Source organism: Nannospalax galili, unplaced genomic scaffold (assembly GCF_000622305.1).
Source record: "Nannospalax galili isolate Female #2095 unplaced genomic scaffold, S.galili_v1.0 scaffold388, whole genome shotgun sequence".
In the NCBI taxonomy this organism is placed as follows: Eukaryota; Metazoa; Chordata; class Mammalia; order Rodentia; family Spalacidae; genus Nannospalax; species Nannospalax galili.
Genome location: NW_008360304.1, coordinates 5,453,694 through 5,467,777, shown reverse-complemented (window position 1 = coordinate 5,467,777; position 14,084 = coordinate 5,453,694). Strand labels below are relative to the sequence as shown.

At 42.8% G+C, this 14,084-nt stretch overlaps 1 protein-coding gene across 5 annotated transcripts in view; it reads right to left on the bottom strand.

The window, feature by feature from the left end:
- The window catches only part of Rubcnl (rubicon like autophagy enhancer), a 45,996-nt gene that overhangs the window by 18,478 nt on the left and 13,434 nt on the right, over positions 1-14,084 (bottom strand). For all 5 annotated transcript variants that reach the window (XM_017795926.2, XM_029559270.1, XM_017795925.2 and 2 more), the window contains exons 2-4: positions 7,185-7,833; positions 3,067-3,149; positions 2,352-2,562 (exon numbers count right to left, since the gene is read on the bottom strand). In XM_017795926.2, coding sequence (XP_017651415.1) covers positions 2,352-2,562; positions 3,067-3,149; positions 7,185-7,716 — 826 coding nt within the window. In that variant the 5' untranslated portion in view covers positions 7,717-7,833. The remainder of the gene's footprint in view (positions 1-2,351; positions 2,563-3,066; positions 3,150-7,184; positions 7,834-14,084) is intronic.

Below are 14,084 nucleotides of genomic sequence, written 5' to 3'. Positions count from 1 at the left end.
GAGCCAGGGAGGAGGTGCATGACTATATGGAAACAGAGTCCTACAAGCTCCTAGGACCCTGCTCATATGAGTCTATGGCAATGGTGTCAGCATACACAAGTCCCATGCAAACTCAGCAGACAAAAACCCAGCATAGAACTGGGAAAGTGAACAGCAGACTCCAGTCTTAACTGAAGGAATGTTGGCAACTGGCTGCTGCTAGATGAAGAAGAGCTGATCTTCATTAAACAAGGGACTCTAGATAAGATGACCAGACTTAGTGGACAGACTTGCGCCAGGAAATGGCTGGGGACACTGATAACCCAGTGAGCCTTAACAGGGATGACTGAGTATATGGGTTCCAGTGGTGGGGGGCTATGGGAGGGTGCTAGTGGAGTTGGGGGTATAAAGATGATTAATATTGTTCTGCTATTCAGTATGAAATACACAAAAAATTCAATAAAAAAGAAAGAAAAAAAGTCAGACATGGGAGCTGGGGAGATGGCTTAGCAGTTAGGAGCACTGGCTGCTCTTGTAGAGGACCATTCCCAGCACCCACATAGTGGCTAATAATGGCCTATAACTCCAGTTCCAGGGGATCCAATGCCCTCTTCTGGTATCCATGGGCATTGTATGCATGGGTGCATTAACATACATGCAGGCAAAACACTCATACACATAAAATAAAAATAATGATTTTATTAAAACTATCGAAACAATAATAAAATAGTCAGACATGGTAGCATGTACTTGTTACTCAAATGTTGGGGAGACAGGCAGACATGTGTGGTGAGCCAGAGCTAGCCTAATTGGAGAGTTCCAGGGCAAGTGAGACACTTTGTCTCAACAAACATACATGTGTGCAAACACATTTTTGTATACACACACTGACACAAAAGAAGCATGCGAGCTGGAGATGTAATTCAGTAGGAGAATAATTGCCAGACATGCACAAGGCCTTGGGGTCCATACACGATGTTGCAAGAAAAAAATGAAATCAGGTGTAATGAACCTACCTAAATGTCAGTATTTGAAAGGTAGAGGCAAGTGGTAGAGGCACAGTCAAACCAGTCTGGGTTATATAGTTAGACACTGTTTCAAAAGAAGAAGAAGAAGAAGAGGAAGAGGATGGAGAATAGGAGAAGGAAAAGAAAGAGGAGGAGGAAGGGGAGGAAGAAAATTGTGCAGCTTCCTACGAAACAGAAATTGAGGCTAAAAATGCAGCTTCAAGGATTAAAAACTGCAGAAAGGTATTATAGTCTATTGTTCACTGTAACTAAGTGAAATAGGTTGATGCAATCTGCCTACTTTTAGATATGCCTGAAAATTTCCTATTATAATACAAAGGTTTTAAAAAATGAAAGAAGGTTTTAAAATGCCAGCTTCACCATGAGCTATACAGAATAGGAAATGTAATTATACTGGATTGAGTCATTCTCCCTAAAGTTCATGAGTTCATGTACCCCTAGACCATCTGAATTGGTCTTATCTGGAAATAGAGTCTTTGCAGATAAAAGGAGAGAAAAGACAAGCCTGGGTCCTAATCCAACCGGAGTCCTTATAAGATGAAGGACATGAGGTGTGGATATGGAGGCCCAGACTAGAGCCAGAAGAAAAAAAAAAAGCGATATTTTGTTCTTTTTCTCTCTCTCTCTCTCTCTCTCTCTCTCTCTCTCTCTCTCTCTCTCTCTCTCCAGTTGTGAAGGAGTATTAATAGTTTAGACATGCTAAGTAGCTGTAGATATGATTATATCAGCAATGGGGAAAATGAAGTCTCTTTAAGCCACACTGAAATCAAGTGTCGTTAGGAGATCTGAGGATCAACAAATTGATCCTGACAGGTATCAGCCACATAGAGCAAACACTTGGAAGGGAGGTACAGGGCTGAAAACACAGATCTGGAAGATATCAGCCTAGAGGGAGCAACCTGGAGATAAAATCTACCAGGAAGTGAATTTGGGGGCGGTGTGGGGAATTAAAGATGGGCTTGCTTTAAGAAATGGGTGGAAAGTAGCAAAACTAACATTAGTTGTCAGCTTCAGTACCCGTTCCTCCAATAAGAACTCCCTGGGTTCTCAGTCAAGGTGAGCTGCCCCTACTCAGTGACCTGGCAAGCTGGACCCTGGTCTCTACCTGGGGAGTTATCCCTCCTGACTCTGTTCACTTGGTCACTTCTCCAGGGAAAGAAAGCATCTTGCCACCACTGAGTTGGGTGATATTCATAGCTATCCTGGGGTACATGAGGCCAATGTGCCATAGGTTGGGCATCTCTTAGAGGACTGAAAAAATGTCCCTCCTTCAGGACTGGACAGAGGAGAGACAGCATGCATGGAGACTGCAGCACCCAGTGTTCTAGCATTTGCCCAACTTGCCTTCATAGCCACTGTCTGAAGAGGAGGAGGATCCTAGCTCCTGTTTTGCAGGAGTGTAAAAGGTCTCATCAGCATTGGTCTGATCATTCCCCAGTGACCCAGTGGCTTCCTCTAGGCTCCAGCTCTCTGGCTGCTGGTGACTCAGGAGATTGCACTTTATCTTCTCCATCATCGAGATGACCATGTCTGCTGCATAAAAGTGGACATTTTCCTGCAGAAAAAAGTCAATTCAAATGTAAGCATAATCAACTTGCTTTCTGGAGTACCGATTAGCATTCAAATCTTCACTTGGGTGATGCCAATGCAGATGAATATAACTTTTTGTCTAATTGGATCATTATAGGTCAGCTATGAGTAACTCACAGTATCCAGAGACACAGATTCACCCCACTGTAATCAACACATAACCCAAGTTAAAATTAATTAATTTTTGCAGTACTGGAGATTGAACTTAAGGCCTTGCACATGCTAGGCAAGTGCTCTACCCCTGTGCTCCATCCCCAGCCACCAAGTTGAATTTCTTAGGATAGAAAACCTAACAGCTGATATCATCCGTCAATCATAGAAAACTTTCCCACTGGGCACACAGTGTCTGGAAAAGGTCTCAGCTTAGTGCTTCTGGCAGCCTCCACCAAACACTGAGAAGAACCCTATGGCTGTGCTCATCAGGGCCATCTCCAGACTCAGATTCTCAGTAGGTAAGGAGTTCACTCACCTTTTCTACGTCAACCGGCAGCGTGAATGTCTCTGGTGAGAAGAAATTCACAGAATGGCTTCCTCTGCTGCTCTGAACAGCACCTGCCAACATGGTGAGTCATTAAAAACAGAGAAAGGGGGACCTGGGCAGATGGCTCAGTCAATGAAATGCTTGCTCTGCAAGCCTGAGGACCTGAGTTCCGTCCTCTGGGGCAGTAAGTGCTTGTAATCTCAGACCTGGGGAGGTGGAGAAGAAGGAGGATCCCCAGGGCTTGCTAGTTTGGCCAATTAGTGAGGATCAGTAAGAGATTTTATCTCAAAAAACTCTAAGGTGAAGCCAGGCGTGGTGGTGCATGCCTTTAATCCCAGCACTCAGGAGGCAGAGGCAGGCGGATCTCTGTGAGTTCAAAGCCAGCCTAGTCTACATAGTGAATCCAGGCCAGTCGTGGCTATAGGGAAACCCTGTCTCAAAAGATCAATCAATAAATAAATGGTGGAGGATACCTGACACTGAACTCTGACCTACACAAACTCTCTTTCTTTCTCTCTCTCTCTCTCTCTCTCTCTCTCTCTCTCTCTCTCTCATATGAATGTACACCTGTACATACATGTATACACACAAGAAAAAAAATGGAGAAAAGAGAGCTCAAAAAATCATCTAAGAAAGCAAAAATAAGCCCAGGCTCTATCTCCTGTATACTTTAAAAAAAAATAAACATACATAATTCTAGAACAGATTTGGGTGAGAGAAGAAGAAGGGTCTTCTGGTGGCAGGGCTCGCAGATCCTGCCTTAGTGTCAATCTTTTTTACAGGAGCTGTGCTAGATAGCTTTGGTGTCAACTTGACACACCTGGGTTGAGGGAGCCTTAATTGGGGAATTACCTCCATAGGACGTGGCCATGTCTGTGGGGCATCTTCTTGACTGTTGAGCAATATGGGAAGGCCCAGCCCACTGTGGGTGGTGCCACCCCTGGGCAGGTGGGCCTGTGTTGCATAAGAAAGCAAGCTGAGCAAGAGTCAGGGGAGCAAGCCAGTAAGCAGTGTTCCTGTGCTCCAGCTCCTGCTTCCAGGTTCTTGCCCTGAGTTCCTACCTTGGGCTCCCTCAGTGATGAACTGTGACCTGGGAGATGTAAGATGAATAAACCCTTTCCTCCCCAAGTTGGTAGCAGTCAGAGTATTTTGTCACAGCAATGGAGAAACAAACTAAAACAGGAGGGTAATGGAGTGACTGGGAGGTATCCTCAGAGGACCACTGGAGTAGAGGCAGCAGTGAGGCAAAGATGGTGGAAATAGGGGAAGGTCATGGGTAATACCCACAAGAGACACAGAGGTGGCCTTAAAAATTACGGAATCACTTCTCCAACTTACTGCAATTGGCCCTCAACTTCCTGTTACATATTCAGAGTCCACTGAAAACAGTCAGCGTTGCTTCTCTAAAATAATCCTCCTCTAGTCAGGCCCTAGAAGAAACTGTGGACGTCTACTGTGCTGTGTCATCCATTCCTGTGTCCTCAGCTACTCATTACTGGCAAGGACTGCCACCAAAGCAAGTAGTTCCTATCACGTGATGGTTCACTGCAGCCTTGAAAGGAAGTGAAAATTTCTGAAAGCCACAAGACCTGAGCTGTCCCAACCTGCTAAATTAAAACAAGATGCTGCAAATGACTTGATGGTTGTGAGTTCCCAGGATGCCAAACAGATTCAGGCAGGGGTCACCCTACTGCCTCATATTTAAGAAAGTAGCTGAGATATGAAAAACTTGGACCAGCTGGTTGTGCTTGGCAAACATTTTTGTAAAAGATTTGAGGGCCATTCACCATCTATGCCAACTATACCGTTCTGCCAATGTGATGAGAAAGCCACTGTTGACAAAACCAAGTTGGTGGTTTGCCTTTTTAAAAATAAAATCATGAAGCTGGCAGGATTTGACCTACTGGTCTTAGATGCGGAGCTTGAGTGTAGAAGAAAAAGCAAGCTCAGAGTGGGACCCAGCCCCAACTCTCCATTATGTCTTGACCACATTAATTTGGGGCTATTACCTATTAGGATATTAAAGGGATAAGGAATATGGTAGTATTTTGTAAACATGTCCTAGGCAGATAAAAGGGCCCAGGAGAGTCTTTCTACAGCCTCAGGAAACATTAACAGGCTGCAGTGGTGTTTCTATAGAAGTAGCCCTACTGCTGCCATTTAAGATGTAGGGGCCTCAGTATGCCCACATCTTAGTGCTCAGTGCCTGTTCTCCCCTCTGCTGTTCCACATTAAAGGAAGAGAGAGCTAGAATTCAGACCATCTATTCCTTAACCCCATACAACGAATCCCTTCATCACATTTGAGAGAATCTTGTCAGCTATAGTGACATACACCAATAATCCCAGCACTCAGGAGGCTAAAGTAGGATGGCCATGAGTTCAAGGACAGCCTAGGTGACAAGGTGAGACCCTGTCTCAAAAACAAAAAACTACAGAATCTCAAAACAGTGATTGGTTTTTAAAGGCACTGCTAAGGATTGCTAAGAGGTCCTGTCTTTGGACAAGAGGGGCCAAAGCACTTGTTTTGGCTTTGGGGTTTGTCTTTTTTTTTTCTAAGAGAAAAACAAAGGTTCAAGATAATTCTAAGTTGAAGCCCTACTCTGTTTACAAGGATAAAACAAATGGTTTGGGGCCCACAGAATACTGGGCTCCAAAGATCATCTCCAGTCAGAGAGCTTATAACTTATCACCATGATGGGTTAAGCTAGAAAAGGCTTGCCTTTAGGAGATACTCTAACAGCAAACTAGTCTCTTGCTTTACAATCTTCAAGTTGTTCTTTATCCTGAGAACTATCTAGGCAGGGGAGAGGATGATAGACAAAGGCGGCTTGTGATGAGAGGCATTTTGCTCAAATTTGGTTATCTCAACATTAGCCATCAAAAGACAGTCCACAATCTGTTGTCCTTCAGCTATGGATAGTGTGAGGAAGTCTGCTATTGCCTTTGATTGTTCAAACATTTCCAGTAGAACAAACAGCCTATATTTTTAAAAATTGTTATTTTTTAAAATTATGTGAATGTGTGTGTGTGTGTGTGAGAGAGAGAGAGAGAGAGAGAGAGAGAGAGAGAGAGAGAGAGAGAATGTGTGTGTCTATGTGTGGGTATGTACTCATGAATGAGGGTGCCCTCAGAAGCCAGAGAGGGCATCAGATCCTTAGGAGCTTTAGTTGCAGGTGGTTGTAAGCCACCCAAAATGTGTGCTAGGAACCAAAACTAGAGTCTTCTCCAAGAGCAGCAAGCACTCTTAACCACTGAGCCATTTCTCCAGCCCCCAAAATAGCCCATATTTTGAGTAAGGAGCAGGATAGGTCCCTGCTAGTGAGAAATAAATATATAGAAACACACATAAGCAAACCGTAGGCAAGTGGACAGCTTTTTAAATTCTTTTGAAGCAAAAATCTTTACAAACTCTTTGAAATGGTGTTCTACTAGAAATATAAATACCTCACAGCGTGAGCATAAGAAAATGAAAGTTTAAAAATAAAATAAAGAGAATAACTGACTAGCTGATGCATCTTGCATGCTACTTTAAGGATTATCTCATTTTAGGAGTTTTGGTATTTTAGGAATCTGTACACTGCTTGATAGTAATGAGAGACCTAGTTTTAATACAGAGGTTTTAGATAGCCTTTGGGGAGTATTGTGGCCGCTATTTTTAAGCTTACCACTTTCTCAGCCATCTGTGCAGGCAAATGGCCAAGTGAGACAGGTTTACCACCTACATAAGCACTGATGTGCAATGGGTTCCCTTCAGATCTGCAGATGTCTTTCCCACCCACGCAGTTTTGAGTGCTTCTGATGTTCTCCCTGCAGACAAACTAATGAGCCCAAAGATAGCTTGTGGTGCTGATTATCAACTATGCTGAGCTAAAACGATGACTAGTACAAGGAAGAGGTAATACTTGATCCACCTGTTGTGGCCACTCCAGAGCCTGGGCTTGTGGTAATGGTAAATAACCTTATGCATTGGCTTCTGGTCAAGGTAGAAGGTCATGGACTTCAATTCTCATGGGGAGGATAATAGTCAGACTTTACAGCCAGGCCAGACAAGCATGTGGATGGAGAGAGTGTCACCCACTAGAGGAAGTCACCCACTAGAGTTACCTTCATTTGCAGAAGCAGTCCAGTAAAAAGACTCAAAACAAGCACCGTCGACCTTAGGAGATGAGGAAGTCGCCACAGTCTTGGGGTTTTTGAGCAGAGATGTGTGCTGAGACCCTCTCCGAAGCACCTTCTGCTCTTCTGCGGTCAGGGAGAAGTCACTCCTCTTTTCCCCTGAGCCATGAGCAGAGGTGCTGCTGGAGTTAGCGGTGTTCTCAGACAATGGCATCTCAGCCAGGGAGTCCCCACAAGTCCATGATGAAAGACCCAAGGGAAAGGGAGTATCCTCCACAAAGTGCTCTCTACTGTTTTTTACTGTTGGCCTGCTGGGAGATAAGTCCTGCAACGACTGCTGCTGTGCACACAGCGGGTTAATCCAGGCAGCTTTGTGCCGACTGAACCTCACGTCTAATTGGTAAAGAGGGTGGTCAGTGTCCAGGAGGCTGGGCAAACCATCAATGTCCCCCAAATCATGGCTGATCCCTTCACAGTTGTCCACAGGAGAATCCCGCCGGCCAGTAAACTGGGACACCATCCTTCCAAGTGTGCAGCTAGGGTGAACTTATTCAAAACAGAGGAGTTCTCTGATGGTTATCTCCTGATCAGGTTCTTGAACTCACCACATGGCCAGGGGGAGGTCTGAAGAGCATGTCTGCAATGAATAAGAATTGTTCCAGATAAATAAGGGTTCAGTCTTATTTTTATTTCTGTATTATTGTTGGAAAGGAAAAAACTTTAAAATTTTTCTTTTTCTTTATACATCATAATAAATTCTACTTGTATTTGCAAGTCAAAAATAAGGAGTTGGAGAGATGACTCAACACTTAAGAGCACTTCCTGCTCTTCCAGAGGACCCAAGTTCAATTCCTAGCACCCATGTTGGGTGGCTTACCTATAAATGCCTATCACTCCAGCTCCAGGGGATATGATGCCCTCTTCTAGCCTCCACCAGTACTCACATGCATATAACCACACACATACATATAAATAATATAAAGCTGGGGGCTGGAGAGATAGCTCAGCAGTTAAGAACACTGACTATTCTTGCAGAAGACCTGGGTTCAAATCCTAGCACCCACATGGCAGCTAACAACTACCCATAACTCCAGTTTCAGGGGATCCGACAGTCTCGTCTGTCCTCCGCAAGCATTGCATGACATGGGTGCACTTACCTACATGCAGGCAATACACATATACACATAAAATAAAAATAAAAAAGAAAATATTTTTTTAAAAAGAAATAATAGAAATCTTAAAAAATAAAATAGTAAATCAGTCATAAAACTACCAGTAAACCTGGAGAGTTTGACGTGGGGATAGGAAACATTTTGCAAGTATAAAAATAATTAAACCATAAAGATCAACTATTAATTCAAAACATCAATTTATCAAACTTATTACAGTAAAATCACTTGTCATAAAAATGTGAATGTGGTCTAAGCGTTAAAGCATGTTTTCATATTGCTCTCTGGTGGGTTTGTTCTAGCATCACAAAAGTAGAAGGTGGCACAGAAAACAAAAGAGGACGATCAAAATGCTAGGAACTTTGTATCATACAACTTACATTAATTTGAATATTTACAATACCAAAAAGAACATGCCATTAGCTTATGGTATTTAAAGAGGATGCTGTGAATCTAGAATCCGTCTATGAAATGGTTCACTCTGTTTCTAGCTTCAGTAGATGCTGTGATGGTTAAAAGTCAAGAACCATACAAATAAGAACTCCTGTAGCTGCTACTCTGGTCCCGGAAGGGGTTCTTTCACTGTCCCCCACTGTCCCCTTCACTCTGCAAAGCTAAAAGCAGCCTTTGAGAGAAAAGGGGAGAAATTCTAGCAGTCAGTCTCAGCACAGATGCAGTCTGTCTGGGCAAGTTTAGCCCAAATGAAGAATGCCATAGCATGCTGTAGTAGCTTTCTGTCCCCGTGACCAAATGCCTGAGAAAAAGCAACTTGGATTTACTGTGGCTCATAGTTCCAGAAGACTCAATCCATGATCACATGGCTCAATGTTTTTGGGCCTTTAGTAGAACAGAACATCACAGCTATGGGCATGTGTAGCAAAGTCTGCTCACTTTGTGGTGGAGACAGGGGCCTAGGAAAGACACACCTGCCCTTCAGAGGCACACCTTCAATAACCTGCTTCTTCCAACCAGGCCCCACCTTCCAATAATCTCCAATTCTGAATCTATCACTAGATTGATTCATTGACTGTATCAAAGTCTTTGTGACCTAATCCTCTCTGGAAAAACCATCACAGTTACACCCAGAGTTTTGAGCTAGTAAGCTCCTAGGCATCTCTCAATCAAGTTGATAGTCAAGACTGACTATCACATTCATGAATATGAAACTTTGGAGTTAGTCCCAAGTCTTGAAATGCCATCAGTGAGTACTATCTAATATGCCCTAAACAGAATTGATTTTCCCCTAAACCTGCTCCTCCCATGCTTTCTCCATTCCCAAAATACATCTCTTAGTTGTCTGGCCTGAGATTTAGGAGCTGTTTGGGATCCTATGTTTTCCTAGATCTCCATCTTTATAAGCAAATATTCAGCTACAGTTACCACGCTGGTCTAAGTCACTGTATTGTCCCACCCCAGCCCCCAGCCATAGCTTCCCAGTAAGTTTCTCTGCTTCTACCCTTAACCAGCCACAGTCACAGGCCTTCAAAGAAGATCTTTTATAAATATAAATTGGCATTCATTCACCTAACCAAACGCTCCAATGGCTTCTCATCCAATCTGGAATACAACCCCCACTCCTTACCTTGTCCTTAAGGCTTGACATGATCCTGTCCCTGAAGACTTCTCATTTACCTTCACCTAGCCTAAGTCTCAACTACACACAGCAAGCTCTTAAACCCTCTTAAGTTTTTCCCCCACCCTAGGGGTACAGTTCTGGGTTTCCTCTGCCTGAAATACTCTTCCTCCAAGTAAATACAATCTCTTGTCATGCATACCTTGGTTGATGAATTACTTCCTCAAAGAAGTCTTTCCTAACTGCCTCTTAGAGTGAGTTCCGTGGTCTCCCCCTATCATATCACAGTATTTAGTTTTCATCACAGAAGTGCTCACTTCCTGAGTCTTTCCTAGCTCCTTCCAATGTGCGCCCCCCACCACACACATACTATAAGCTCTATAGCAGCAAAGTCCTTGTCTGTTCTCTGTCACAACACATCCCCTGAATCTAGAGTTGCATGTATGTGCTCAATAAATGTTTATGGAATAAATGAGCCTATCTAACAAAGTGGAAACAAAGTCAGGAAAAAAAGAAAAGAATTCTTTGGTACATATGATTGTTCAGTTGCTGGGACAGAACTGTTTTCACCAGAATAGAAGTGAATATATGCATCCTAATGATACGAATTTTTTTTCATACCCAGTACTTATAATGCAAGACATTATTAGTTAAAATACATCAAAAGAAACCATATGTGAAATTGTTCTTAAAAGTCTTTGGGTTTTCGGGGCTGGAGAGATGGCTCAGCGGTTAAGAACACTGGCTGTTCTTACAGAAGTCCTGGGTTCGAATGTTAGCACCCACATGGCAGCTAACAATTGTCCATAACTCCAGTTCCAGGGTATCCAACACTCTTCTGACCTCCGCGGACATTGCACGACAGGGGTGCACTTACATACATTCAGGCAATACACGTATACACATTTAAAAATTAATTAAAAAAATTTAAAAAGTCTTTGGGTTTTCTTTCTAGAAGGCCCTGTATTCTAGAGTACATCTTTTAGAGTAATGTGGATAGAGGAGACATATATGTATTCGTGTGTATGTGTACCTCTATCTGCATGTATATACCTCCTGAAAAGACTGCACAAGCCCCAAATCACCATTGAGAAAATATCCCAGGCTGAGAGGGTCCATGCTAAGTGCAGAGCTCACCACCCCAAAGTGCTCCACCTTCCCTCTGCTGGCCTCAAATCCTACCTTGTGCTCCAATTTCTCTGTGTCACATGTCTTTTTCCTGTCCAGTAACTTTAAATTTTGTAATTATAAAAGGAAATTGCACCAGGAGTGGTGGCGCACGCCTTTAACCCCAGCACTTGGGAGGCAGAGGCAGGTGGATCTTTGTGAGTTCAAGGCCAGCCTGGTCTACATAGTGAGTTCCAGTACAGCTGGGGCTACAAAGAGACCCTGTCTCAAAAAAAGACAGAAAAAAAAAAAAGAGGAAATTGCGACTATGTTTCTATAAAATGCTCCAAATACAGAAGATTGGAATAGAAAGCCAAGAACTCCCATGACACAAAGCCCTACCAAGCCTTCTTCGTTCCCAGAAGTAACAGTCGTGGCTGTTCTCCTCCTCCCAGACCTTTTCCATGAATTGGCATACTCATGTCAGGTCCAAAGATTTGTTTCGTCCTCTTTTTCAAATATACACATGGTATCATGCTGGACATGCTTCATAATTTACCTTTTCTTTCAACAGTATGGCTGGAGGATACATTTCATTTTTTAATTTAGCATTTCTGTGGTATCCACGTACCATGGTTTGTATACCCAGACTCAACTGATAAAATTTATTTTCCGATTTTCACTATTATGAAATATACATCCATGACCAACTCTGTTCACCACATTTTTGTTGACTTTCTTTCACTTGTTCACTTCTCCTACTAGTTTAGATCTTAGACTGAGTCTACAATTCAAAATAACCCCATTACTTCCTAGAGGATAAGGTTACATAAGTAAGTCATTTTTACTCTGTTAATTCTACGTGTTGTCTTTGTTGTATATAGTGGAGGAGATGATCATGGGTGTGAAACAACTTGGAAAACACAATTTCAGATGGTAAGTCCCAGTGCTTTGTTGCTGCTTATTTTGTTTTGTTTTGTTTGAGACAGGGTCTCACTAAATAGTCTAGATTGACCTTGAACTTCTAACACTCCTTCCTCTGCCTCCTCAGTGCTGTGATCATAGGTATGTGAACCAATTCCCAGTATTTTTTTATAAACAGATTAAAGTTCAAAGTTAAAGCAAGATAATCTCATTTGCAAGCTTCCCTTATATCAAAATGACCTAAACACACTGAGTGAAAGCAGGCTTCCCTCTATAAAGCAATTTTCAGAAGCAGGTGCTGTCTCTATATTTTTTCTATGAAGGTTATTTTCATTCCACACAAATAGCAGCAAGTGCTGGCTTTGTTAGGTTATAAAATCAGATCATATTAGAACTGAAGCAGGTCCACAGAGACTCATTGTACCTAAAGTCACAGGCAGGATGTGGCAAAGACAAAAGCCCGGCTTATTTCACTTATCATGCAGGTTTACGCCTTGAGGTTGACTAGGACTCCTCTGTGTATATACACTACATTTTTAGATTTGTTCTCTATGGATAGGCATTTATGTTGATTCCACATCTTGGTCACTATGAACAATGTCCTGAGGAACACAGGAGTGCACACATCTCTGGCATGCTGGTTTCACTTCTTTTGGATATTTACCCAGAAGTGAGACTTCTACACCATTTGGTAACTCTGTTTTCAGTTTTCGGAGGAAGCTTCGTGGTGTTCCCATAACAGCCATACTAAATTATATTCCCATCAACAGCATACAAAGCCTCCCTCTTCTCCACATCTCTACAAATAAACCTCGTTATGACAAATTTTATGGTATGTTGCTAAACGTGCCCAGTAGTAAACAAATGTGATTTAAAAATGAATGGATCTTAAGCCATAGCTTGCTAACATTTCCCCAGGCCTCTTTCAGTCTCTCTCTAGATCTGTTTCTCTTCAGGTGTTGACTTGGAGCAAAGTTTCACATCCTCAAGGATGCTAAGGGAATCTGAATCTATCATGTCAAACACAAATCATTAAGAGGCCCAGCAACATGACTCCAGACATGGCGACAGCAGCCAGGATCAGAGTAAACTATGATTTTCAAAAGTCAACACCTCACTATGACAAGCAACCCTGCTTTATAACAAAGTCAGCAGGAAGAACACAGTGTTTTACTATAGTGGTGACTGGGTGATGTCACAGGTCACAGTGGTGACAGGTGACATCTGTAGTCCAGCCTTCAATGCTGGAGATTTGTCAATAGTTTGATGTCAGAAGGGCAAGGAGGAAGGCCAGAAAGTTATCCAAAGTAATAGATGAGGTGGAACAAAGAGGGGAAAATCCAAAGGCAAGGATCAGAGAATGGCAGATGTTTCACCTGAAGAACAGCAAAGTTGCCCAAGACACAAGTGACCAAGTTCCTATGACCACCATATGATCCTACTTCCCACTCTAACTTTGCTCAGTGAAAACTTACATGACTATAGGTGTTAGCTGCTGAACTAACAGTTGAGAACTAAAATGGAGACTGTCAGGAGACTTGTCCCAAGTTTTACCTTTGTTAATCAACAGAAAAGGCAAAAATCTGACACAGAATTAAGAAGCTGGGAGTGGTGGCTTATGCCTGTAATCCCAGCACTTGGGAGGCTGAATCAGAAGGACCTTGAATCACAAGCTAGTCTGTTCCACAAAGTGAGTTCAAGACCAGCATGGACTACAGGATTTGAGACCCTGTTTTAAACAGCAACAACAAAAGTAAGATTAAGGAGTACATAGCTTTCTGGGCTCAGTGGCGCATGCCTGTAATTGCAGCTACTTGGGAAGCTGTTGATTCTGAATTGGTGGACAACGTGGGCAACTTAGCAAGATTCTGTCTCAAAATAGAATTTAAAAGGGCCAGTCAGGCATGGTGGCACATGCTTTTAATCCCAGCACTCAGGAGGCAGAGGCAGGCAAATCTCTGTGATTTGAAGGCCAGCCTGGTCAACATAGTGAGTTCCAGGCCAGCTGTAGGGAGACCAAAATAATAATAATAATAATAATAATAATAGCTGGGCATGGTGGTGCATGCCGTTAGTCCCAGCACGTAGGAGGCAGAAGCTAGCAGATCTCTGTGA